The sequence below is a fragment of the Catharus ustulatus genome, chromosome 6 (genome assembly GCF_009819885.2).
Source record: "Catharus ustulatus isolate bCatUst1 chromosome 6, bCatUst1.pri.v2, whole genome shotgun sequence".
Classification (NCBI taxonomy): domain Eukaryota; kingdom Metazoa; phylum Chordata; class Aves; order Passeriformes; family Turdidae; genus Catharus; species Catharus ustulatus.
In genome coordinates this window covers 25,886,327-25,912,282 of record NC_046226.1, presented here as the reverse complement: position 1 = coordinate 25,912,282, position 25,956 = coordinate 25,886,327, and the positions used below count along the sequence as shown (strand labels likewise).

General features: G+C 39.2%; 1 protein-coding gene across 3 annotated transcripts in view; it reads left to right on the top strand.

Moving 5' to 3' along the window:
• Nucleotides 1-7: 7 nt before the first annotated feature.
• Nucleotides 8-25,956, top strand: part of LOC116997856 (protein only RNase P catalytic subunit) — a 39,339-nt gene continuing 13,390 nt past the window's right edge. For 2 of the 3 annotated variants that reach the window (XR_004418254.1, XM_033063018.1), the window contains exons 1-5: nt 8-95; nt 588-1,972; nt 2,993-3,040; nt 4,364-4,496; nt 15,195-15,302. Coding sequence is in view for 2 of the 3 variants with exons in the window: in XM_033063018.1 (XP_032918909.1) it covers nt 975-1,972; nt 2,993-3,040; nt 4,364-4,496; nt 15,195-15,302 (1,287 nt within the window). In the remaining variant the exon portion in view is untranslated. Of the gene's footprint in view, nt 170-587; nt 1,973-2,992; nt 3,041-4,363; nt 4,497-15,194; nt 15,303-25,956 lie in introns of all 3 variants that reach the window. The other variant, XM_033063019.1, reaches the window with a different exon arrangement.

Below are 25,956 nucleotides of genomic sequence, written 5' to 3'. Positions count from 1 at the left end.
GCGCGGGCCCGCCACGCGCTTCCGGGCCAATGGGAAGCTGGTCTGCTCTGCCGCGGCCACGCGCCTGCCCTGAATGGCCGCTGCGCGCGCGTCAGGTGGGCCCGTCACGGGGGGATGAGGGAGAGAGGGGCGAGCGGGAGCGACTTTCCCAAAAGCTGGGCGTTCTGCGGTACGGCCGGACCGCGTCCGCGGGGCACCGAGTGAGGGACGTGGGACTCTGCGGGGTCACGGGGTCCCCGTGAGGCGGACTAGCCTGTGGACCTCCCAGTATTTAGCTGTATAATCTAATATGTACTTCGGGTTTCAGTGTAATTACCGTCAGCGGTGTTGCTCTGCCTCTTGGCAGCGGCGTTACCAAGGATTTGGGATTGGGAATACAAGTTAAACGGGAGTTTTTCACCAGGTGGAAAATGTGAGGGAAGCAGTGTAGGAGCCCCGTCCTGGGATTGCCTAAAGCATCAGGATTGGGATTTCTCACCTGAAATCGTCGCGCTACCTTGAGTTTCGTGTTTGCTAGCATGCATATGTAAATATCAAAGGAAACCACGGAGCAGGTCGTGATATCGTCGTGTTGTTTTTATTTTTAGGAAATCTCCTGACTTGGACAAAGGCAGGAAGAAAAACCCCGTGCTTTTTGTGTAGCTGCATCAGCGTTGTCTGTCTGCGTACAACATTGACAGTACACATCATTGCTGTAACCAACAAACAGGAATCATAACATCCAGAGCATCTTCTCTAGAAAGATACACTCACTTTGGATTATTGTCCTCACAGTCTAAGAGATTGATTTTTGTGAAAAAAGATTTTATTTTTTGTGTCCATAGGAAACAAAAAGGACTCACAGAACAATCAGAAGCTTATACAGCTTGACAACTCTTGGGCTTTTATTAATAAACATCCCCATGCGAACTGTATTTTTCATTTTATAACTTCATCAGATACAGTGAGTTAATAGTGAGATATTTTGTCTTGTGATGGCACTCTTTTCTCAAACTAGTCAGCAGGGTTTTCAGGCTTTGCTATGGAAATGTCACATGTTCTGGCCTGTTTCAAGATGCAGACAACTGTTTGCTGCCTCTTTCAGCATCCCTACTAGGGAAAAAATTAATTATTTCAGTTTTATGACATCTTCCAGCACTGCATTACCGGTGGACCCCAAAGAAACTGATGTCTTGCCTACCAAGAAAAGGTCTGAAATTGATTGCAGAGAAGGAAAAGAATGGGATGAGGAGTCTAAAGAAATACCTGAAGGGAAATTCCACTTTTCTTCAGTTGGAGCTGCAAAGAAATGGTCAATGAATCGTATTCAGTCAAGGCATAAGTTTAGCAATGTACAACCTCCAGAAAAACCTTTGCAGGCTGAGGAATGGAGCAAACTAAGGGAAGATTTCCAATTTCCTGAAATATTTGAAGAGGTGATGCTGAACAGTATGATCAAGTGCAACAGCCCCATTGATGTGGCCAAGTCCTTGCTGACCCACCTGGCAAAGCGTAATGGTGACGTTGCATACAATGTGTTGGTCAAATACCTGACACTGTGTGTCCAGCAGGGACAGGTTTCAGAAATCCGTGATGTGTATGACATTATGAAAGTCAGGTTTAAGATTTTAGAAAGTGGGGCTTACAACCTACTAATCAAGGGGTTGAGCAATTCAGATCAATGGAGAATGGCCTTGACTCTTCTGGAAGAAGTAAAAAAGATTATGATTCCCTCACGGACATGCTATGAATCTTGTATCAAAGCAGCCAGCTGTCACCAAGAAATGAAACTCGCCTTTGAACTGTACAGTGAAATGTTGGCTAAAGGTGTGGTCCCAACCTTGGATGTCCTGCAGTCATTTTTTTACTTCAGCAGGGGTATGAAAGATGCTGAGTTACAAAAAGAGCTCTTTGGTATCCTCTTATATTTGAGAGAGAACCAAATATACCCTCACAAAACATTTATGCGGAATATAAAGCTATGGTTTGAAAGGTAAATAAAGTTTCAATAGCAAGATGCAGTTCATGAGGAGGAGGGATTCAGATTATCCTACAGGTCAACTAAGACCCCTCAACATCTCATTTTGATTTTTACTTTTCCACAAGAGATGTGTTGTCATGAAAAGATGCATTTTATTTTTGCTCACAGATTACTGTAAATGTTTAGAATTTTTGCTGATTTCACCTTTACCTGTTAAATATTACTCCTTGGTACAAAAATTAGGAAATTGTGTTGGGTCATGGCAATTCAAAATAGCTGACTTCATCTCTTTCTGGGGTGCTAGATAAGGAATAGTGACAGGTGTATGAGGGCTTTCCCTGTAATTTATTGGAGGAGTAGTAAGCTGGTTGAAAGTTAGATACTTATTTCTTTAAAGGAAAGAGGCAGCAAATTATTTTAGGTAAAGTGAAGATTAAATATATTGACTTTGTTCATCTCCTGGTATTCTATCTTAATAGGAGGCTCTGTGTTTTAGCACAGTATTTAGCTGGTTTGTTATGAGTACTGATTTTCAGAACTAGTTACAGTGCACATGCACAATGGGGGCCCATTCCATATTTGTCATGAAGTTGGATGTGAGCCCATCTGTGATTTTCTAGCTGTTGGCCTTTATTTATGTGAGCTACAGATTCATTTTACATGTTAGTCTTCCTGGATGGAAAATGTGGCAATGGGAATACACTACCATTATTGGAATGTCTTATGAATGTGTAGGGCAGTAACTTAAAAGTTGTCAGTGCACACAGATTGTTTGTGTGGTTCTTAAAATTTGGGGACAGCATAAACTGCTGAGGTTGATGGTCTTGTTAAATGTTGGTTCTTTATATAGTATTTCCAGGTGTTACTAAATTAATACAGATTTTTATATCATTCCTTTGCAGGGTAGATGATTGTTTGTTTTTTTTTTTATTTCTAAATGTTGACCAAAATATAATTATTCTGACATGTAGTTCAGATATTGTTAAATAAGAATGTAATGTTTTTATTTATCTTTCCCTCTGTACATATTAGTATACCGGGAGGGAACTGGAAAGGACGCCTGACCAAAATTAAAGACAGGTAAATGCAACATTTAATTTATAAGTGAGGTGTTGTCTTGGTTAGTCTATATTGAACTCTTCCTTTAAAAATATTAAAAAATTGCTTTCTTTTTATACAAAAGTATTTCAGTTGTCGTGACACATGATTTCACAAACTCCAGTTTCCAACTCATTCTTGCACATTAAACAAGACCCAACATGCACATTTGGAAAAGAGTTACGGTTAGCAGAGCCAAGACAGAAAAACACAGTAAAAAATAAAAGGTGCCATTTTTACTGTGTGGCTTATTCATTTCATGTTTAGGATTTAAAGACTTTATTTTTTGTTGGCTTTGTAATACTGTTTAATATGATCTATAGCAGAGCAGCTTTGGTGTGTAAAGTGTTATCTTCTTGAAAACTGATTCTATTTGCACACTGCAGTTAATTTGTACAGATGAAAGGTTTCTCCCTTCCTATCTCATTTTCAGTGAAGACTAAACAGTTCTTAGGTTTTCATAGTTCTTAAGTTTGTATTTGGGTGTGTGTTTCTATTACAGTGCAGTTTTCTTAATGTGTGTAACTGCTGTTTTAAATGTTATTCTATTTGAAACCTTGTTTTATGCTTTTTGTAGCAATTCAGCAATTATAAATGCATTAATTATGAGAATGTCTCCAATGGATTATGGGGGTTTTAGGTGGTTTATGAAAATACTCTCTGTTTCGTAATGTGAAGTAAAAGCACTCTTGGAGCCCTTGAAAGAACAGCATAGCTCACTCTTCTAAGAGTTGTTTGCTATAAAATAGATTATTATTATTGTGTAAGAATGTGTGTGGTACTGTACTCTGTTACAATAATTCATCGTATTTTAGACAACTTTTTCCAGCCGTTAAGAGTTTCAAAATTCTAAAGTCAGTTGTGTGGACTGAGAGCTAAGTCTGTTTTCTCTCTTACTGTCTGTAAACAGTTAAAGACTTTGAGAGTTAAACTAACTTCAATCACCTCACATTTTATCATCGAAGAATCTGTGAACAAAATGGTGACAAGTGGTTCCATGGTAGTTACTTTGTTAGGACTGTAAGAACACTTTATTTTGAACTAAACAAGTTTGAGGTAGCTTACTTGGATAAGTATTTTAATAAAATGGAAATGGTTTCAAGAAAATAAAAATAATGTAAGAGCTAGTAATTTTAGTAGGTTTTGGATACATTGCAGAAAGAGCAAAACTGATGATTGTACTGTGTTGGTGTTATTTTAAAGAATTGTGCTCATATACAGACACTTGGTAAGTTACTAATATTTAAGGAATTTCGTATTTAAAAGCCTTTTCCCTTTTATTTTCTTGTTTCACTGTTACTGCAGTGGACAATGCCCAGTTTGCAGCCATCAGCTGGAGGAAAGTAACCTCACTGAAGAGGAGTACAGTAATCTCAGCGAGAGAATAATAAGGGACGTGATACATGGAACTGACACTTTTAGAAAGACAAGTCCAAAGGTAGGTCTCCTACACTGACAAGTTCACTGGCTAGAAGGGTAATATACAAGTAATGTTCAGGCTCATTGAGAACACCAGAAATTTTTTTCTTTGCTTTAACCATTGGTAGATCATAAGATAGGCCATGAAGTATCCTGTGTGTCTTTTTCAGTTGTGTTTATAATTTGCATCTAAATCTCAACATCTTTCATATTTTGTTCTTATATTTTCAGCCAGCTGTTCATGCATGCTGAAATAATTAAAATGTGTGGGGGGGTTATGTTAAAAAATTAAAATATTTTGATCTTCCAAAAGCTACATTTTAAATATGGAATAAAACCCAACGAATAGAAAAAAAGAAAAGACATCTTGAGCTTGCAAAAAAATAAAAGAACTGGTTATAGTTTTGTTCTGTTACCTTTTACAACCCACCAACCTATCAACTGCTCCTCAATTTTAAAGATAAACTTTCATATTTATAATTACAGTATACATTAGGAGTATCAAGCTTTTCAAAGGTCATGGTAAACATAAGAGAGGGTGCAATTTCAGGCACTACAGAATATTGCAGTTTTATGACTTCAGTAAAGCTTTTGACACTGCCTCCCACAGCATTCTCCTGGAGAAGCTTACACAGGTGTGCTGTCCCCTGGGTAACAAACTGGCTGGATGGCTGGGCTCAGAGAGGGGTGGTGAAAGGAGCTACATCCAGCTGGCAGCTGATCACCCTGGGGTACCCAGGGCTCAGAGTTGGGCCTGTCCTGTTTAATTCCTTTGCTGATGGTCTGGATGAAGGGGATCAAATGCAACCCTCAGCAAGTTCGCAGACAAAACCAAGTTTTGTGGGAGTGTTTATGAGCTGGAAGCCAGAAAGGATCTGCAGATGAATCTGTATGGACTGGGTCAGTGGGTCAAGGCCAACTCTATGAGGTTCAGCAAGGCAAAATGTCAGATCTTGGACTATTGTCACAATAACCTCAGGCAGTGCTACAGGCTGGGGTCAAAGTGGCTGGAAAGCTGCCCAATGGAAAAGGACCTGGGGGTCCTGTCTTGCTTGACAGCAGCTGGACATGATCCACTGTGTGCCCAGGTGGTCAAGAAGGCCAATGGCATCCTAGCCTGTATCAGAAATAGTGTGGCCAGCAGGACCAGGGCTAGTGATTGTCCCACTGTACTCAGCACTGGTGAGACCACATCTGTTATCCTGCATCCAGTTCTGGGTCCCTCACCATGAGAAGGACATTGAGGTGCTGGAGTGAGTCCAGAGAAGGACAATGGAGCTGGTCGAGGGTCTGGAGAGTAAGTCATAGGAGGAGCAACTGAGGGAGCTGGGATTGTTCAGCCTGGCGAAACGGAGACTTAGGGGAGACCTTACTGGTCTCTACAAGTACCTGAAAGAAGGCTGCAGCCCGGTGGGGGTTGGTCTCTTCTTCCAGGCAACTGGCAACAGAGCAAGAGGACATAACATCAAGCTGTGCCAGCAGAGGTTGAAGTTGGACACAAGGAAGAATTTCTTGACTGAAAGGATGGTAAAACATGTAATGGACTGCCTAGGGAGGTGATGGAGTCTCCGTCCCTGGAGGTGTTCAGGAAACGACTGGATGGGGCACCGAGTGCTATGGCCTAGTTGACAAGGTGGTGATCAGTCACAGGTTGGACTTGATGATTTTGGAGGTTTTTTCCCCAACCTTAATGATTCTATACTTCTATTTCTGGCACATTTTGTGTGTAGACAACAGATTTGGTGGTAGTGATAGGGAACAAAGCTGAGCTCCACTAGATGGAGCCCACACCACAGCTCAGGGCAGTTTTGCTTTTTCTTTGAATGCTGATTGGGGGTTTGCTGCAGCTGACACGTCAGTTCTTCACCAGCTTTGAAAATATGGAAGAGGGATACCAGGTTTATTCTTCAGGCTTTCTGCAGGCACAGACATTAAACATGTTCATCAGTTGCAGAAACTTGAAACAGCCTTGGGGTGTTTGTAATACATACAGCCTATTGTGCAGACATCTAATTTCCACACAGATTTTATTTTCAGTTCATGACTTTTGATCTGATCTAGCTGTGAATTTTGTAGGAGAATAAAATTCTCCTTAAAAATGCAGCAGTAATTGTAAGTATTTAATAGGTACTGGTATTCTATAGTATCATAAAATAAACAGAAGGCAGTGTTTTTATTGAATACCATATGGCTTGAAAATTTTGAATGTGTCAAGTAGACAAGGCTAGATTGGCAGTACCAGTTGAAGGTGGAGAGATTTAGGAAGGGAGTTCTAGGTAACAGGACCTTCACGCACAATCCGAAGAGTAGTAGAAGTTATGTTTCCCTGTGTGAGAGCCTGATTGATTAAATGAATACAATCTAATGAAACAAAGACTTAATACACTATATTGAATTCTGATGTCAGTAGATTTTGTTAATCTGTGTGATAGCTGAAAGTCCATCATTTATCACTCTGGGGCCACCTATTGTTAGTTTCAAGTTGATCTCATTCCAGTTCTGTATCAGCAGGCAGTCCCTGAATGGAGATGAACTTGGTGTGCTTACTGTTGTTTGTACAGCTTAAAGTCTGCTTCCTCAGTGAATTTTGAGCATGGATGTGGGGGTAGTGGCAAAACAGTGTCATGATGTATCAGATGATTCCAGAAATAAATTTGGGACTTTTTAGTTGCCTTTGTGCTATGAAAGCAGACATGTGGTGATGAAAATATCCTGCCCATTTTAGGTATGTCAGACTGTGTGACTTCGTCTGCAGCCAGGGGCTTCCAGAGGGGAACTAGGTGATGAGGCTGAAATAAGGATGTAAGCAAATACATATGAGAAGGTGGGGGGAGATTTAATTTTCCAGTCAGTTACTTTTTTTGTAGTGGCTGTAATTCAAGTAGGAAATTTTAGCTTTGTATTCCTTCTTTTCTCCTAATTTGTTTTCTTTAGAGCATCTGTATTTCCTGCAATGAAATGGTTAATCGGGAAAACAGTTTGAGTTATTTTGAACTCTAAATATTTTTTTCCAACAATGTTTCAAATTGAATATATGAATGCATTTGGAATCTCTTTTTTTCTTCATCAAGGAATAGTCTTTTGCCTTAGTTTTGCAACAGCATCGTTGATTTATTTTATTTCCATCACTTAAGAATAAATGTGAACAGAGTAGAAAATGAGGAGCAAAGACTTGGTTTGTTGAGGATCTTCCAAAAATAGTTTGTTGTGCAGTGATTAAAGAAAAAAAAAATCTCATTTGTGATTAGTTTTAGGAAAGGAAATCAAATAACATAGGTTTGTACATCTGAATGGTAGTGAACACTATTTACAAATATGTTGAAAAGATGGCTTGCATAAACTCTAAAACTGATTATCTGTGATAAGGAAATGTTACACATTAAAAATAGGCATCAATTCAGATCCTTAGGCATGGCTTCTGGAAGGTCTATTAGGGTGTCATATGATGATCTAGAACAGTGAGCTGTAACCTTGCAGGCTGCCATAGAAAGGAAACAGTTATAATAAGACTGTCACCTTTCTACCTACCAAATTTCTACATGATATTTTCTGTCAGATGCTTGTTTACTCTGGCTGCATGTAATTGGGAGCTATGCCATTGAGCCTGAGAGAATATAATTGGTATGCTGAGAGGCAGAATCAACTTCTGTGATGACTTTCATGTCGCAGCTGCTCCTGGGTGTTTACACAATTGCTATAATTTCATTCCCTTTGTGGCTCCTACATACCTCTGATAAGCCTGAAAGGGCTGTTGTGCAGTGGGGAGGAAGCTTATGTGGGATGTGTGTGTGCTGTCAAGAAGGCAGGAAGACATGGGTTTGTGGTCATGTGAATTCCTACACTAGATCTGGGGTAAGTAGGGATTTTACATATTCTTCTAGAACATAAGGGGAAGACAAAGAGGAAGTGTCCCGTTCATCTCAGTATTCTTTTGCAACTGAATGTTGTAGTGCTATTTCCCAGGAACCTTGAACATTAAGTTCTAACTCTTACCTTTTAGATTGATACTTTTTTTTTTCTGTAAAACTTTGGTTGTCCTTCCAACTCCATGATTTGCCCCAAAGGCCTAAGTTACTCAAAGGGGGCTTTGAGTGTGTGTCAGTCTTGTTCTGAATGTGACACAGTATGTGCCACAGCCCAGGACAAGTGTGCCATTTGCCCCCTCTGCCTCTATTCCCATGGATGTCAGCTGAGTCCTGTGCCAGCAGTGCCTGCTGTGCCTGCAAGCACCTTCCTGTTCCTGACGGTGCCTCTGAAGGCTGCAGCCACAGGAGTTCCTGACTCGGAGATTATTTGTAAACTCAGAGACGCGTGCAATCCAGAGTACACAGAGATACCATACACAATACTGAGAAAAGCTGTCCTGTTTAGAAGGGTTTGAAGGGGATTTCCAAGCTTTGAAACTGTAGGGGAAATATTCAAACCCTTCAGGCACAGCAACAAATAGATTTGAGAGTGCTCCACCAAGGCGCCTTAAAAAAAAAGAACTGGCTGGATTTCAGTGGGACAGCTGAACTTTATTTCTCACACTTTATGTTCATTACAGTGTTTTTCTTCTGATACCAAGAAACATTGCTGAAAACAAAGCAACCCCCATAACATTGTATTTTATGAAACTGCTAAAAATTGAATGTTTTCACTTCTCTAAAATAAACCCTGTTTGATAATAGAGATGGTTACATTATAATTAAGTGCAGCATAATATTCTGTTAATCAGAATTTGTTCTTTTCTGGCACATGAGGATGTTGTCATTTTACAAGAGAGGAAGCACTGCTTTATTGCTGTACAAAGCTTAAAGTATTATGACTTCTGGAAAAAACAGATGTTGGATATTGTAGTTTTGCATTTTTAAATTTAACTAGTGCCTTTCCACCATTTCTGGGGTGAGCCAAACTTTATTGTTTAGAGGAAGTGACAAACGGCCTTTTCTGCAGTGATTTGAATACATTTTAGTGTGTTTTTTTAAATTCTTATTTTTGAACTCTGTGCATTGGCAGAAACATAATAGCCTTTCTTGTATTTATAAGTCCTCTGTGAATTTGCTCATATATCTCCTTTGTATGTTGGATTACTTGGGGTTTTGGCATTTAGATAGTAGACATTTTGGATGGTTTGAGGATTTGACCAATGCCATGATTTTTATCTCTAGTTGCCAGCATATTTGTTACTTAGATTTGAGCAGAAAAATGTTCAAGAGGTTTAATTTTTATGTGATCTTAAACTTGTCATACACTTAGAACTGTTATAGACATTAAAATTATTTCAAAATACCCATGTGGATTACTCTCATTGTTCTTACCAAAGGACATGCTTGTTTAGCTATATTTTCTTTGTTTTGAAATGTTTATTTCTGTTACCATATCTAACATAGTATCTGTAAATACTAATAATTACTTCTTTCCCTCATTTTTGTTGTGGTTTTGAAGTTTGTAATCTGTATGTACACTGGTATGGGAAGAAAAACATATATCTCTGTTCTATAAATCTGTAACTGTACTTACAGAAGCTGAAATAATATTGTCTTACCAAAAAGTACTATTTTCCTATTTATTACTACTGCTTTTTCAAATACTTCTTGCTATGTGAAGCAGACTTTTGAATTCTGAAGGTACGCTTGTTTAAAAAGAAAAATTTTAAATGAATTATTTAAGGTAGCAAAACTAGGGTTTTTTTTCTTGCTTTTTCAAGCAATAATTCCTGTAGTTCTGTTTTTTTACTACCAACCTCTCTTGCTTTGCTCTAATATTCCAGGCTGAGAGTTACATTTCATAAAACGTTATTTCATAATTTAGTCAGCATAGTCAGGGAAAAGATGATCCCCATAGTCTCACCTGCTACCATTTTTATTCCATTTCCTGGCTGCAATTTCATGCCAGGACAGTCCTCTGTGTTGTCACCTCAGCAGGGGGACTGGTGCAAACTAAAAACTGTTGTATGGGCTGAGTTCATCCACTTGAGTCTTTCTCTGTGTGGTAACAACATGTGTGCACAGGTTGGTGAGGGAACAAAGCCAGGAATGAATGGCTGAGGAAAGGGAGAAGGTGGCAACACCCTTTCTGGGGCAGCACTGGTACATACTAGTATAAGATGGTGGTGAAATAGTGCATGAGCCATCCAGCTGGTATGGAAAAAAAAAATGCAGCTCTTTATGCTTTTGCCAAGGTATGAATAAACTTGAACCACCCACACCCTAGTAATTAAACAATAAATTATTTTAAAACTCTTAAATTCTTTACATCGATATAAATTCCATCATGGGTTTGGTTATAGCTGGCTTTTTCTTTCAATTGATTTAGTCAGTGTTATCCATTTGTGAAGGAAAGTAGAAGGTGCAGTGAATCATTTTTAAGGGTTGCATAGTTGGCATTCCCCTGTTTTCCCAGTAATGCAATGTATGAAATCAGGTGGGTTCCCTTTTCTTTTGTTCATGGTGTGAAACAGGATATCACTGGAGACACTGTGAGTGCTATGCTGTGCATGTGGGGGAAGTCCTGCAGTGAGGTAACAGCCCTGCTGTATTGCAGTATTCTTTGCAGAACCTGAGCCTTAAGGAGGATCACATCAATAAACAATACAAAATGAGTTTTTCGTTTCGTTCCTTCAGTTTCAGTCATGTTTTCAAGACCATAAGGAAAATGGACTTTTCCTTAAAAACTTTGTGAGATTAACCCAGTCAGAACAAGTTAGAAATCAGTGTAAGGTTTGCTGTGTTTGTTTTGGTGCTCTTACCTAGAGGGGAGCAGGGGAAGGGGGAGAGAGAGAGATGTGTTTTGTTACTTGGCTTATTGAAGGAATTCATCAGAAGTGCCCCTTGTCTTGTTGAGCAGGATGTTTCCATGTAAATGCTCCTGTGGTATATGCTGCCTATAGGGTGTGTGTAGATCACTTGTTCCAGTCTCCATTTGGAAGAGTAAGCCTTTGTGAATAGCTTGCTTGCTTGTTTGTTTTTTTTTGCCTAAACCAACCTGTCTCTTGGCATTGGTCCTGTGCAGGGCTAAGAGTTGAACTCCATGATCCTTGTGGGTCCCTTCCAACTCAGCATATTCTATAATTCTGTAACCTTTGTGTCATCCTTGTACTCCATTGATGGCTATCATGTCTGGGTTCTCTTGATTAGTTGTACCCTAACTGCAGCTGTGCTCTACTTCATTTACTGCTCAGCAAGAAAGCCTTTAATTTCTTCCAACAGTTAGCTAATGGGAGAGCTATCTTTAGGGAACTGTGCATTAATCATCTGTTTACTACTGTGGCTGAAGTAAGATCTGCATAAAATCCAGACAAATCCCAATCCTTAGAAGATCAGCATTCTTTGAATTGTCTACTTTCTCTCTTTGTAGTGAGTTGGTCTTGGTTGGACACCAGGTGCTCTATCACTCCTCTCAACAGGATAAGGACAGCAGGGGTATAAAATGAGATGGAGAACACAGGATAGAGACAGTTTATTAAAGCAAAAGCAGAGGCTGCATGCAGAAGTAAAGAAAAATAAAGTATTTATTCCCTGCTTCCCATTGACAGATGATGTCCCACCACTCCCTGGGAAGTATGCATAACAGTTGCTCCAGAAAACAAAGGTCATAATAATAAACATCTCCCCTCGCCCCTTCTTTCTCTTGGATGTTATTCTGAGGGAGTGTCATATGGATGGGATATCCCTTTGGTCAGATTGAGTCAGCTGTCTTGGTTATGTCCCCTCCCAAGATTTTGCCCACCACCAACCTGAGGGGGGAATGTTGGAGACACAGCTGTAATGCTGTGGCAGCACTGCTCAGCAGTAGCCAGAACACTGGTGTGTTATCCACACCTTTCTAGCTACCAGTGCATCACACAGCACTGTGAGGGCTGCTGTGGGGAGCATTAACTCCAGCTCAGCCAGACCCAGTACACTACCACAGTTTAAGTCTTTGGGTGTTTGTATTGTGTCTGGATGAGGTAGCCTGCTGCGTGTTTCCAGGCTTTGCCCTTTTCCTTCCCTTTGTCCAGAGAAGAGGAGAAATATGGCAGCTCAAAAACTGTCTCTCAGGGGAGGAGACCTTCTCTATCATTCTTAATGTATTTTTTTTCTGGAAAAGGAAAGAACACTCACTCGTGTGTTGCTGGGGAAATATGGGTGGTGAGGAGAAAATTAACTGACCCTTGGGATTTTTAGTCTGTCTGAGGCTTTTTATTGGAGTCTTCTGTATTTGGTGACATGAATTAAAGTTGGCCATTTGTCTTCTGCGCTTTGCTATTAACTCCTCATTTCCCTGTCTGAATAAGTCTCCTTGCCACCAGCAAACCTTCTCTCTCTGTTTTGCACAATTTACTTATAGAGATGCAAAATGAGCTGCTCTGGGAGGCTGCAGGGCATGCTGTCTGTCAGGCATCTGTTGAGAATGTTAGGAGTCAGGGACAGGAGGAGATGGTGTGGAAATGTGCAGTGGCCAAAGGAATGAGACTGAAATAACTGCGGCATCTCCCTAGCTCCAGGAGTAAATCCCAGAGAGCCAGGAGATGGCTTTCTGAGGCGAGCCTATCCTGGTGCTTCTCAGCAGGACCCTTCTGGCAGCGCTGCACCATATGCCTTTCTGGGAGAGGAGAGGGATCCAAGCAGAGCGGGCAGAGGAGAGTGCAGACATACTGAACCCCTCTTCTGCTTCTCCAGCTTGTGCTGTAGTATTCCCTGAACAAACCAGTCTACTCTGCCCATCAGGGAAAACCACCTTTTCAGGAAATGCTCTATAACTTGTCACTTGAAATAAAATAACACTGAAAAAGTCTTTGCAAAGTGCTTGTTTTATATTGAACTGAGCCCATGAAGACAAGTTTGCTTCGTAAAAATGTCTTGACTGTAACTATGTTACTTCAAATAATACTGCCATTTGTTGGCATTGAGAAAATAACACTGTGTTGGAGTTTTTACCACGTTTCACCTGTTTTCACTATTTGTCTTTTCTATTTTCACTCATCTTTGTCTCAGAGCTTTCTATTTTACCTTCATTTGGGCTGCATGTGTTTTGCTTCTTTTCATCTCTCCCACATTTCAGACAGCCATCCAGTACTGCAGTGATGACTCGCCAGATTTTGAACCGTGGGGAGGTCCATGGATGGTGCAAGCTCAGAAGTCAGGAATCCATGTTGTTTGGTTTTACACTTGTTTCTAACTGCTATCCCTGCTGCTGCCTTTTCTAGTGACTTCTTTCTGTGTCTTGGTGTCTGTGTCAGATGGCAATGAGAATTCTTATTCATTTATGGAAAATATATTGAGATTAGGGGCGGGGGATTGGGGAAAATACTTCACAAGTGCAAACAATTTATTTTTGTTTTAGATTATAATTTCCTTGTCCAGCTTTTCATACTTTCTCAATAGTAACATTTATTTAAGCCACAGAGAAATGAAAGATCACATAAAAGGTGGTTGATTCCTAGGGTGCTAGGCTGAGCCCTGTGTTGTCTGTGTGTCTTATCACAGTACACCTCTGTTCACCTGGAAATTATTCCTGGAATTTTTGCAGCTAAGTGAGCCATCTTATCTTGCTTGGTTTGTACTCTTAGTACAAGTAACCCTTTTCCATAAAATTTGTCATAAGCATTCTGACTAAATTTGAAGTGACCATTTTTTACTGCTGTATTTTCTGGAAAAATTAAATTAATTCTTTCTTTCATTTCTTCTTCCAGGGAAGAATTGTATATGCTGTGTATGGTTTTGGGTGCTGAGGCAGTGTTTTTTACTTAGTCATATGTTATCATATTGCTACATGGAAGAAGACAAGATTAGAAGAGTGCTTGAATCCTTTGCAGAAGGCATGAAATATTAATTGTTTTTAGTTCCTGTGAAAGCAAATTTATAGCCTGGACTGTGAAAGCTCTGTCAGTGATAAATAAATGTTGCTTGTTACTAGAAAGGTAATTTATGCAACTGGGTCACTGCCCATCAGGATAATGCAGAGTTCTTGTTCTTATTAAAAACAGTCAGAAGCAAAAAGTAGAAATCTTATGTGAGTGTCTGCAAAGAAAGTACTAAATCTATCCTCAAAAATCAAGGGAGAAACTCCTGAAGATTTTATTATAACTTTGTAGTCTGTTCTTCTCTTATGGACTCTCAAACCCAAAGCCCTATTGGTTTCCTTATGAGGGAAAAAGTGAATGTTGCGCTCAATCAGTGCATTACATTTCTGACCTAGTAAGAAAGTTTATGGGTTTAGCCTTAAAGCCACATGCTACTCACAAATTGATCACTATCTTTCTAAATAGATGTTTATTTAAATATGGACTGACATTCAGAGATTTCATAATTTTTCCAGAGAACCTAAGTATCATCATTATATTAAACTTGGATATGTTAAGAGCTACTAGTAGTGAAGCTGTCTACCAGATTGTAAAGTTGCTTTGTTCAGCAGCTGCTGTGTGATGATGACTATAGTATCTTTATAGAAGTGTACAGTTCAGATTGTAATTTTGAAAATCTGGATAACCGTGAAGTTTTGAAGTTTTCAGTTGTGATGTAATTTTTGGTTGTAGCAGTTTAATTGGACCTGTTGAATGTAAGATGACTTACAAGATGGAGTGGTTTTTTTGGTGTGGCCACTTTAGGAAATAGGCAGGGAACGATGTGAAGTGTTGCCGACAAAGGAAAAGTGAGATATTTGGACTTTGTTTCCTTTTTTAATAAAAATTGAATGGAATTTCTTTCTGTTAAACTCAGTGTATCATTCCCCTGTGTTTATTTATTTATTTCAGGAATTTGAGGCCTTTCAAGCATTTGTGGAAAGTCGACTTCCGTTTGATATTGTTATTGATGGACTCAATGTTTCCCACATAAAATCCAAAAAGATGCAGTGTGAAAATGTAAGTGCTGGTTAAATATTCATTAAGTGGTTTGTGTATACTGATTGTAAAACAGTGAGTGCCTCATTATTAGTTATCCTCTAGAGAAAATGAGCAAATACTTTGTAGCACATTACAATGAAGTTCAAAGAGTTATCTAGGTTTCACAGATTAAAAAGTATTAGTGGAAGATGGTTCTTCTTACATATTTGCCTGTATTAACTGTAAAATGTCATACATTTGCTCATGCATTCAATGTTTATAGTTACAGCTAAGATATCAATAATACAATCTTACAGTAATTTCACGATTATAAGGCGCACCCTTTTGACTAAAATTTTTGCCTGAACCCAAAAGTGTGCCTTATAGTCCGGTGCCCTTTATATGTGGGCAAAAGTTCGGAAATTTGCCTCCTGGGTACAGACGGTCCCGCCCCGCCCCTCCTGCCGCGTGGAGGTGTGCCCAGGGGCCCATGGCCGCCAGGTTGAGTCGAGGCCTCGGCCAGCAACCGCGCGGGGGGAGCTGGGGGTGGAACCTCACTGAAAAAAAAAAGTGCACCCTATAGTCTGGTGCGCCTTATATGATCTAAAAAGTTGCGAAATTTGCCGACTCCCGGCATGTGCGCCTTATAGTCCGGTGCGCCTTATGGTCGTGAAATTACTGTACACAAATGCTGTATGATTGTTTAAGTTTTCATAGTAATAGGGACTTGGAGGAGCAGGGTAAATCTGCTGTGTATAAAATATAGTCTAATATAGTTATACTGGTAAAAGTTGTCATTAAAATAACCCCTTACTTAGTTCAAACCACGTTCTGTACATATTTAAACATTATTTCACTTAGTATTTTGCTTTGAGACTTGAGTCCTGTTTGACAAGGGCAGTGCAAACTGGCTTCAGTTCTTTCCACTTGATTTGTAGAAGAAAAATCCTGCTCCTTTGTCAATAGCTGTGTTTGAGAATTCTTGATTCTCCCTTGTAGCATTTCGCTAAGAATTGGTTTAAGATTATTTGGGTATTTTGGTCAATCAAATTTACTTTAAATTAGGGGTGGCAAAGTAGCTACTCATACTTATTCCAAAGCCAGAATTTAAATTTTCATGCTTTTAAAATTAATTTATGAGTTTGATAATAAAAGAAGAAATTCACTTTTAGTAATTACAAAAAATACGTTTTTGTTCTAAGAATTACTTTAAAACTCTTGTTAGGAAGTAGTGTATCATGTATGTAGATAAAAGTGAGCTAGAGAGATTAGATAAACTTGCTGAAAGATATTTCAGAGTGGCAGTGTAGTTTCATGAGATACTGTCTCACTAAGAGGATACTTTACTTACTATAAAAATAGAAAAACAAGTCCACAAGTTGTTTGAGTGGGATCAGGGAGGAAGTTTTGATTATCTGAGCAGAATTCCAGGCAGAACATAGTGGCACAATGTTTTAACATCTAGAAAGACAGATCTATGCTGCCAAAGTTGAGGAGGGGAAAGGAATGTGCTTCCTCAGTGTATGCCTTTCCCACTGTGGGAACTCTAAACAGGATTCTGAATGGTTTGTAGAAACTGGAGGTAATCAAGCAAAGCGCCAACCTGGTTTTGACAGATAATTACTCCTGATTTCTGATCAGAAATCTTACTAGGAGGTATTAGCATGCTGAACAGCAAAAGTTGCCTTTGAGTTTCTCCTTAACTTAGGCTGTAATGGAAGGACTTTGGGATACATGATGTCAAAGAGCTCCAGAAGGACTCTGTGGAGGCATCAGCTTTCATTTGGGTTGTTCCATATAGGTACAGGTCAAATTTCTCTTGAGGCCCAGCTGTTTACTGATTGAGAGGATTTTGGGAAGACTGCCTTTCCTTCCTCAGAACAGTAACTTCGGCTCACCCCAGCTTATCTCCAGAAGAAAGTTCTCTTAGCAAAAATTTACTTGTCCTATGAGTTAGATTGCTGTGAATGATTATTACATTTTGTCATGCCATTGAGGTTTCTACCATCTTTTTCCGCTCCTGTTTTCTGGATCCTGTTTTTGGGAGTATGGAGTCATTACATGAGAGATTGGAGGTGCCCATTTTTTCTGCCATAGACCTGTAGATGCTCACTGGCTGAATAGTACCTGTTTTGGCATGTGAAGTGTATATTTGCACTCTAAACAACAAAATAGCTCCTTCACTTCCCAAAAGAAATAATCTTCTAGACATATGGACTGCTAAAGAATTTTCCCTGCATTGATCCTCTCAATTAACTGAGATACTTTTATTTTTTTTTTAATGGTAGATGTCATTATACAGTTACAGTATTAACTGTTGAATTTATAGTTTTTTCCAAGTGGAAACAGTTTAAATGTGAGGTCATGCTGGATGCTAGCAGATCCTGTTTTCTTTCTTCATGACACTGAACTTCTGTGTTGTAACATGTTAAAAAAGGACTATGTCTTTGTTCTTATTTTGGATACTTTGGACAAGAAGCATGTATTCTTGTTTTCTGACTCTCTTTTTCAAGACTGCTAAAAACAGAAAGAAACCCACAAAGCAGAGCAATCCTTTCTTCTGCCTCCAAACTTTTTTCAGATGAGGGAAGGCCATAGTAATCTGTTCATGTGTTGCTTTTCTGGTTATGACTGTTGCTGCCAAGTAGTCCCCATCTGTGCATGCTGACCTCCCCGAGTGCTGTAGTCTGTCCTTTGAGGGCTGACTCTGCCACAAAACATCCTTTACTGGATGCTCCTATCCTCATGCCTGTGACAGCCAAATGGAAAATGTGAAGTAGCACATATGAGGCATTTACATCCTGCCTTATTAAGTTCTTCAGTGTATATAGGAAAACACAGTCTGTACTGAGAAGATGGAGAGGAGAAATAATATGATAGAAGTAGGAGGCAGAGCGCAAAGGATGGAAAAACCCAAGAGTGAAAGCTACTGAGGTCAAACTGGCTGGCTAGGGTAGCAGAGAGGTATGCTGTGACTTCTACTTGACTAGAGAGGTAGTAAATTAGCAGTGTTTCTGAGGACCTATCTTAAAGCTTATAGCCTGTCAAAAGCAAAATTATTTTACTTGTCAAAAACGTAAATTATTTTGAGTCTTCAGGAATAAGCCAGTCTGTGTTCAAGGGTTGATTACTGCATCTGTTAAAACCAGTCATGATACTGTTCTACAAGCTTTTCTGTTAAAAGTGTGTAGTTAGTATCCAGTGTGGTTGAAAGAGAAAAGGAAATTGTTGCTGTGTTTCTCTTTTAACACACTCTTAAATGTTACTATTTGCAAATTATTAGTTTCTGTAGAACCTGTCCCTTGTGTGATTTAGAGAGAATGGCAAAATAAAGGGTGTTGTTAAACGCAGTAGAAGACCTAAGATTTATGTGACAAAACCATGATAATTTAAATGCATTCTGGTCTTAATTTAAAGTTAACAAAAAGTACTGTTTAACTTCATGATTTAGCTTCCAGACCTGCAGCTGTTCTGAAGACGCAGCTGAAGACCAAGACTCTAGCTAACTCTTAGTCATATGATTAAAATAAGAAAGCATTGTTGAAATATTCCTCTCTGTTTCAAACAGCCTAACATTTGTAATTCCATTTAGCATGTCTTAGGCATCTTGGGGAGGGACTGGGTTGTGTGGCAAGGCACGTGTACCTCGAGGGATGAGAGGACACAGAAAACAAGCAGAAGTTGAAGGAAGAAATTTTACTAATTTAATTCCCAAAGTGTTCTGACATTCCAGAATGCTAGATATGTCATTTCCTAGGCACCTTCAGTCCTCATAGCCAGCATGCAGCAAATCATCATGAATATTATTGACTTGACAGATTTACTGGAACATCCTGTGGCAGTTTCTCTGGTGTATTACACTCTTGATTTGTAAATACAATTCCCAATTGCCCTTTTTTCCCAGGTGGGTTTTATTCTGGGTCTGTTTCCAGGTAGAAGTTATGATGTGGCTGCATCAATTACTCAGTTCCTAAAAAATAGAGCCAAGGAGGCAGCATGAAGATGGGAACAAAGTTTTTTGAGGGCTAGGGAATGGTGAGACCATTTGATTTGAAGGCACTGCACACAGTGACCATAAAACTGCAACACCAGACAGCACCTCCTTTCAACCCTTTGCTTCCTTACTTTATGTAGCATTTAAAATTAGACATTAAAGTTGATTCCTTATTAAAAGATATTATAAAATGGAAATTATTTTTGTTATATAATTCAGACAATAGAAAAAAATCCCAAACCTCCCTTAAAGTCTAAAATCATTCAGCCTTGTCATCTGCTGCTGTTTAAGACTGTACCTGATATACAGTCTGACTTTTGCCTGAGTTAGTCACTGTACTGCAAACATGTGGTTTGTAAACAGACATGTCCTTGCAGTATAACTAAGCAAAGTTGATTCAGGCTGTATCATGACATATAGTTAATCCTTTCCTCCAGATGTATCTAATTACATAAATCCTTACCCAACACAATCACATTTGGTACTCTCTGTAGTGCTCTCACCTTTCACCTTGTAAAGGTCAAGAGAGGGAATTTCCACAGTCTGTTTCTCCTACTAAACAAACTGTTACGTAGTTCTTAAATGGATGTTTTCCTGTTTATGACGACTTTCTGCAGAAGTATTCCTTGGAAGTGAGAGAGAATCCCAGTGTAAGCAGGATAGCTAGGCTCCAGAGGCCACTCTTAGGTTGCAGAAGAGGAGTGAAGGCACTTTGCTCTGCTTGAGCCACCCCTGAACTGTGGAGGACCAGGGTGGGAGGTGAGAGGGGTGAGAGAGCATGATCTGCAAGAACAGTTTGAAGAGTATTTTGCTATTTTTAATTTACAATGAGTTTGGTATGTTGTACATTAAATATGCAGCCACGTCCTTTTTTTTTTGCTGTACCCATCTGGTTTTAGAAGTAACTGAACATATACTTCAAATGTGTGTTGGATCAAAGCTAGCTTACGATTCCCTTCCTCAAACAGTTTGGCAGTTGGGGTCAGCTCTGCCCTAACTTTACCCTCTCTAATCTCTATATTAAACTCTGTTATTTACTCATCTAAACAATTGGTAAAATAGTTCCAGACTGACAATGCAGAAAGGAATAATTTTTGCTCTTGGCAGATTAGTCAAAGTTGCTCCTCCTACACATAATCAGCGCTTCTATAAATGGACTACATGAGTTTGTGTAATTCCCATATAAATTGTAGTAGGCCTGTACAATAGCTGAGGAAGCCAGATCCTTGCTGTTCCGTCCCTTCCTATCCCAATCTGCTGGCAGCAGCCAGCATACCACATCTCAGGTCTGAAACAGCAGTCAGCTCTTGCCAGGAAAGCCACCAGACCTGCCTTCCTGCACCTCTCACAGGCTGTCACAAAAAGCCAGGCTGTGACTGCTGCAGTTGGGAGTGCTCTGTGGCAGGTGCAGAATTAAAGAACCTTAATGAATTACACTTTGCGAATTCAGCACAGAACCACAGCCTTGGTATGTACTTTATTCAATTTGCAAGGCTTATTTTCCAAATATAAAAACAATTACCAAGACATAAAACCCCAACTCTTCAAATGAAGGCAAAATTTTAAAAAAGAAGAAAAAAAGAAAAACAGGGCATCTATGCCCCACAATTCTCTTGGCTTAATAACCCAAATCAATTTTGAAACATAATCTTGCTTCTTTGAAATCGCTGCTTAATGTGTATAAGTCCTCTATGATGAAACAAGGAGAGCAAAAAACATTTTGGAGCTTGAGAAAAATAGTGAATACAACTTGCTCTCCAGAGTTCCAGTTACGAAACCATTTTTGACTCCATGAAACACAAAAAAATTAGCTCCTGTGCACACAGGTATAGTCGACAAATACACATAGTAGTACGCTCAGGTTTTCATGTGGTAATCTTTACAAGTCTTCAAGTCAGTCTTAACTGTGCAACGTGCATAAAAGATCATCTGTGAAGTTATTGAGACAGTAATACTTTATACAAAACATTAGCTCTACTCTATGATTTGTCCTACAAAACAAGCAGTTATTAATAAATTTGACCCCAAAAAACTCACCCGTGGGAAAGAATTTTGTTCTTCTCTGACTCCTTTGGCAGCATCTGTGATTTGTTCAAGTACTTTACTGTCTGTAAATGAAGCAAGAATGAAGTAGATCCATGAGTCATTCTCTGTTTGGAATCGATACATCCAACAGAGGTCTTATTTGTCATACTGTGACAGTTCATCAATTCTGCCTCTGACCACCTCTTGTCTTAGCACTCAACAAAGGAGTCAGACGTGTTTGTTCATTTGCTCTCAGCCTTTTCCATCTCTTCCCCCCCCCCCCCCCCCCCCCGCCCCGTCTTCTAACGTGGTTCAAGTTCGCATTTCCGTAACAAAACATTTGGCCTGTTGCTCAAGATTGGAGAGATTTTTATCTTTGCAACATGTGTTTCATTCTTTAGACCTGTACTTTTATTTCCTGTAGGTATTACACAAATGGTAAAGATAAAGGTTTTTTACATTTTCATTGAAAATCAACCTCACCATCTGTGTAACATGATCTTAGAAGAGAAAGAAACACAAGCAGTAAGGGGTGCTCTTGAAACTTCATCTATTTTTAGTGTTAGAAATTCATGACTGAAATATTCAGCATTTAATCTATATCTTACCAGTTAATTTCTGGGAGTTCCTTGGATATCCCATCAGAATAACTCAGTTCTTCTCTAAAGATACTTCTCAAGATCAATACCAATTGGCTGAAATTTTCCTCCTCTCCTTCTATATTGGGGCCATCCTGAAATAGCACAGCTCGAGAATTTTGGTCACCAGATGCAGAAGAACAAGGCTGTTAAACATCTCAGGAGAGCTGAAGGAGATAAACTCAGTTGCCAGTGAAACCTAGAGGGAAGGCCTGGCCTGCAAGTTCTCCTCTCCTTGTAGTTTTTCTGAAATGTGGCAGTTCTTGATTGTGGCTAAGAGAGAAATAAAAGGGCATTCAATGTATTCAACTTTGTATACCGATACACTGTGAAGATCTCTTGGACAACAGTGTGTCAGAGGTTCTAGAAGTACTCCTACAATTAGTTGGCATGGATGCTTCCACAAGGAAACACCTTGAGCTCTTCCCGTAACGGTATGCTCCAATGTCCCTCTCTGCTTCTGCAACACGGGACGCTGGTGAGTAGGAGGTAGATGGGACATCTTGAGAAGGGAAGCACAGAGTCAGACTGGCTCCTTGTGAATACAGGGGAAACTTCTCAAAACTTTAAATTGCCCAGCATTGTGAAATGGGGGAGGGAAAGCTGTCAGGATTCCCTGAGTAAATGCCTCCTCAGTCGGCTGTAAGTAATTATTTTTCCTTTCTGAGGTTTCCACTCTAGTTTTGCATTTCCTGGTGAGAATAGAGCAGCAGAAATTCATCAAGTTAAAGAACTCTGACTATCAGGCAATTAGGTTCTCCCTGTTACTTTCTCTCTGAGTCAGATTCTTACCCAAAATACTGTTTCCCATTAGAGGTGACATTCTGTATCAAACACTTCTTAATGCAAACCTTACCTTTTGCCAGTATTGATTTTGTGCATCACATACAGACATGAAAGGAAAGAGGTTATCCCTATTCTACTTTTTCCTTATTTTGTTTAAGGGTACATTTGTGCAGTTCTTCTGTATGAGGGAGGGGAAGTGAGGCAAGGCAAAGAACCGAAGAGTCAAAATAAAATAGTCCCCATGCTAATTCAGACTTATGCCTTTATCTGTGGTGTTAATCTAAATTAGATCAAATTAGATTAAACTAATATGTTTACTTGTGTTAATACAAAGAAGAGATCTCATTCAGATATCTGTCACTTCTCTGAGGATTGCTACCACAACCGTGCCATTAAACTGGTGTTGTACATGCTGAGACTTGTAAACAATTTTGTTGCTTGGTATCATGTGAGGAACAGGAGTGATGTACTATGAACACCAGTACCAAGGACATAATAAGATCACTATGGCTACATTTGCTGCTGCTGTTCTTCAAGTTTTCAGGAAAGTAACTGTTATACAGTAGAAATCTTCACTCTCATCCTCCAAGAAAAATGCCTAACTCAAGACCTTAAAAATTAATACTTGCAAGCCATTAGATGAAGAAACAACCTTATAAAACATAATTTGTGTTGGTGTTCTCATTTTTCTGTACATCTCCATAAAATAAGCATTCATATCTTCAATTCTGTAATTGCTATTTTCTAAATATTATCCCCCAAAATCACGTTGAATCTTTTATCTCTGGCATTGTAACTATTTGTCCCATATCATTGTTAGGAAATCTTTTTCTTAGTAAGAAATTCTCTATTTCAAGTATTTTACATATTTGCTACGAATCTTTACGTGCATCTACTGATTTTTCCTTTCCACCCAGAGATACTAGCTTGTGATGCTGTTTCTTCCTGATTTATTATTCACTGGTCAGTTCTTTAATGATCTGAATAGGTCTTTTCACAGTTCTAGCTGGAAACATGCATTGAATTATCGTGAGTCAGAAGCTAAGAAGGTTGTCAAAATTACATAAACATTAGGTACTCTATTTTCCAACCAGTTTAATGAATATTAATTCCTTCTTCTAATTTTTCTAAATATTTTCTACCACTTCCAGCTGCTGTATTTGTCCTATTCTTGCACAATGCTTCCTGTAGTGACTGTTAAAACTGGACCTGTGTTTCTGTCATATTGTTAATACCAGCTTACCTCTTAGATAGATAAGAAAGTATTAGTGGTGCTTATGTCTGTACTTACTGTCCAGCATTTTTCCATTTATCTGCTTGCTTCTATGTTTGACAAAAAGGAAGCAGTGAATTGGCAGTAATATTTCTTCTGCCTCAAATATTTCAAATTTTTGAGTCTTGAGCTTTTAAGGAGTCAAGTTGACATGGCTGAGCAAGCTGAGTACAGTGTGTGCCATTAGCTCTCTAACAGTAGCTAAAAACCAGTTCAGTTCAGTAGGTTCTGAAGTAGTTGTTATTCAGAAGTTGTTCCTTGGTATGTATGGTTACATATACACCTGGTTACATGGTATACCAGTGTGGGAAGATCAGCCTTGTGATACAACCCGAGGCTCGGCCCCGCTCCCCGTATACTCTGCAGAGCTAGCCTGGGGTGCTATCGTGTAGAACAGGAAAAGATATTAGAGGCACTTTCCCAGGGATATATTCAGTTTATTTCTTCCGTGGGGGAAAGGCAGGGGAAAGAGAAAAAGCTCTTCAGGGTCTCGGGGTGTTTCTATAGGTCAGGAAAGGGGAGGGGGAAAATCTTGGCTTCTTTCCAATAGGATTTCAGAGGGTCAGTCCATAGGTTTTACAGGGGTTACAGAGTTACAGGGACATACCATTCTTAAGGCATCAGGGTATAGGATTACAACAACCTTGCTGATGCCTTCTCTCCTTGTTTATTTCCTAATTGTGTGATACTTTGGTAAACTAGGTAGTGCTTATACCATGTGCTGGAAAAAAAGAAGTAGGAGTATGATGTAGTTAGAGCTGTGGTTCTCTGGGGTCTGAGCTTGTATCTACATTCAGTGCAAGCTTAAGAAAAGTACAGTGGAATACCTATTTCTTCAGTACTACCAATACTACTGATTGATTGATTGAAAGGAATTTTCTTCCACCACAGCCCTAAATTGCCACACATTTGAATAAATAAAATGAGGTAGTAAGAGGATTGCAAGTAATCATAGAGCAGAACCAGACAGTCTTAATAATGCTGATTTGATGTTGATTTACCATGCTTCTTATGAGGAGTAACTACCCTGGGCTCGTTTAATGTTAATGTCTCTATGCTGCTTTCCTAATCAGAAGTCATGTACACAATGCCCCTCTAAAACATTGCACTGTGCTGTTTAAATCTGTTTGTGTGGAATGGCCATAAGCCTCAATAGTGAGAGGAAGTGTTTTGAAGAATTGGAGAGTTTTGACATTTTCACTTCTAGTTTATATGTATCTGCATATCATGCCTTAAGGAGTGAAATTTCTTAACTTTCCATTGAATGGGCATTCCCAAATGGGCTTTGAGAAATTTGAATGCTATAGGTTAGGGATTTCTTTTTTGTCATCTCACCCACTCTCATTTCCACAAGCCTATTTAGTCCACCGGCCTAGTTAAATAACCAGTCATAAGACACAGTTTTAACCATTTGCTATCTGATAAATTTGGTAAACAGAACATTTCTGAAATTATAGTTCTGTCTTGAACTTGAGCACTTATATTCAGTCCTGGATTCTCTAGATTGTTTAGTTGGGTGTCTGCATCTTTTCCATGGAAATGGACAAAAGAGGGAAAGATACAACATAATTCCTCAAAAGTGCTGGCTGATACAGTCATATAGATACCTGGAAACTGTCATTCTGAGTCCCTGAGCTAAAAGTTGCTTTAAAAAATAGATCCTTTTATGAAATAGGGCTGGGGCTTGGGAGTGGTTTTTATTTGGCTTATGTTGCCCAAGCCTTTCTGGTAGTTATATTTTCATATTCTCAAGCTTTTTTCTCTTGACAAGGGGAAAAAAATGTGTGAGCATACAAAGGTTTTCATATAACTAGCTGTTCCCAGGAGGCCAAGCCTTTAGACAAATGCCAAATATCATCTATAATTAATTTGTGGGAGCTGACAATATTATCTATTTTTCAAATTGCTTTATCTTTTGAGATAAAACAGTGGCCTGCCTCGTGTCCAGCTATTGAGTATTGCAGACTGCTACCAATA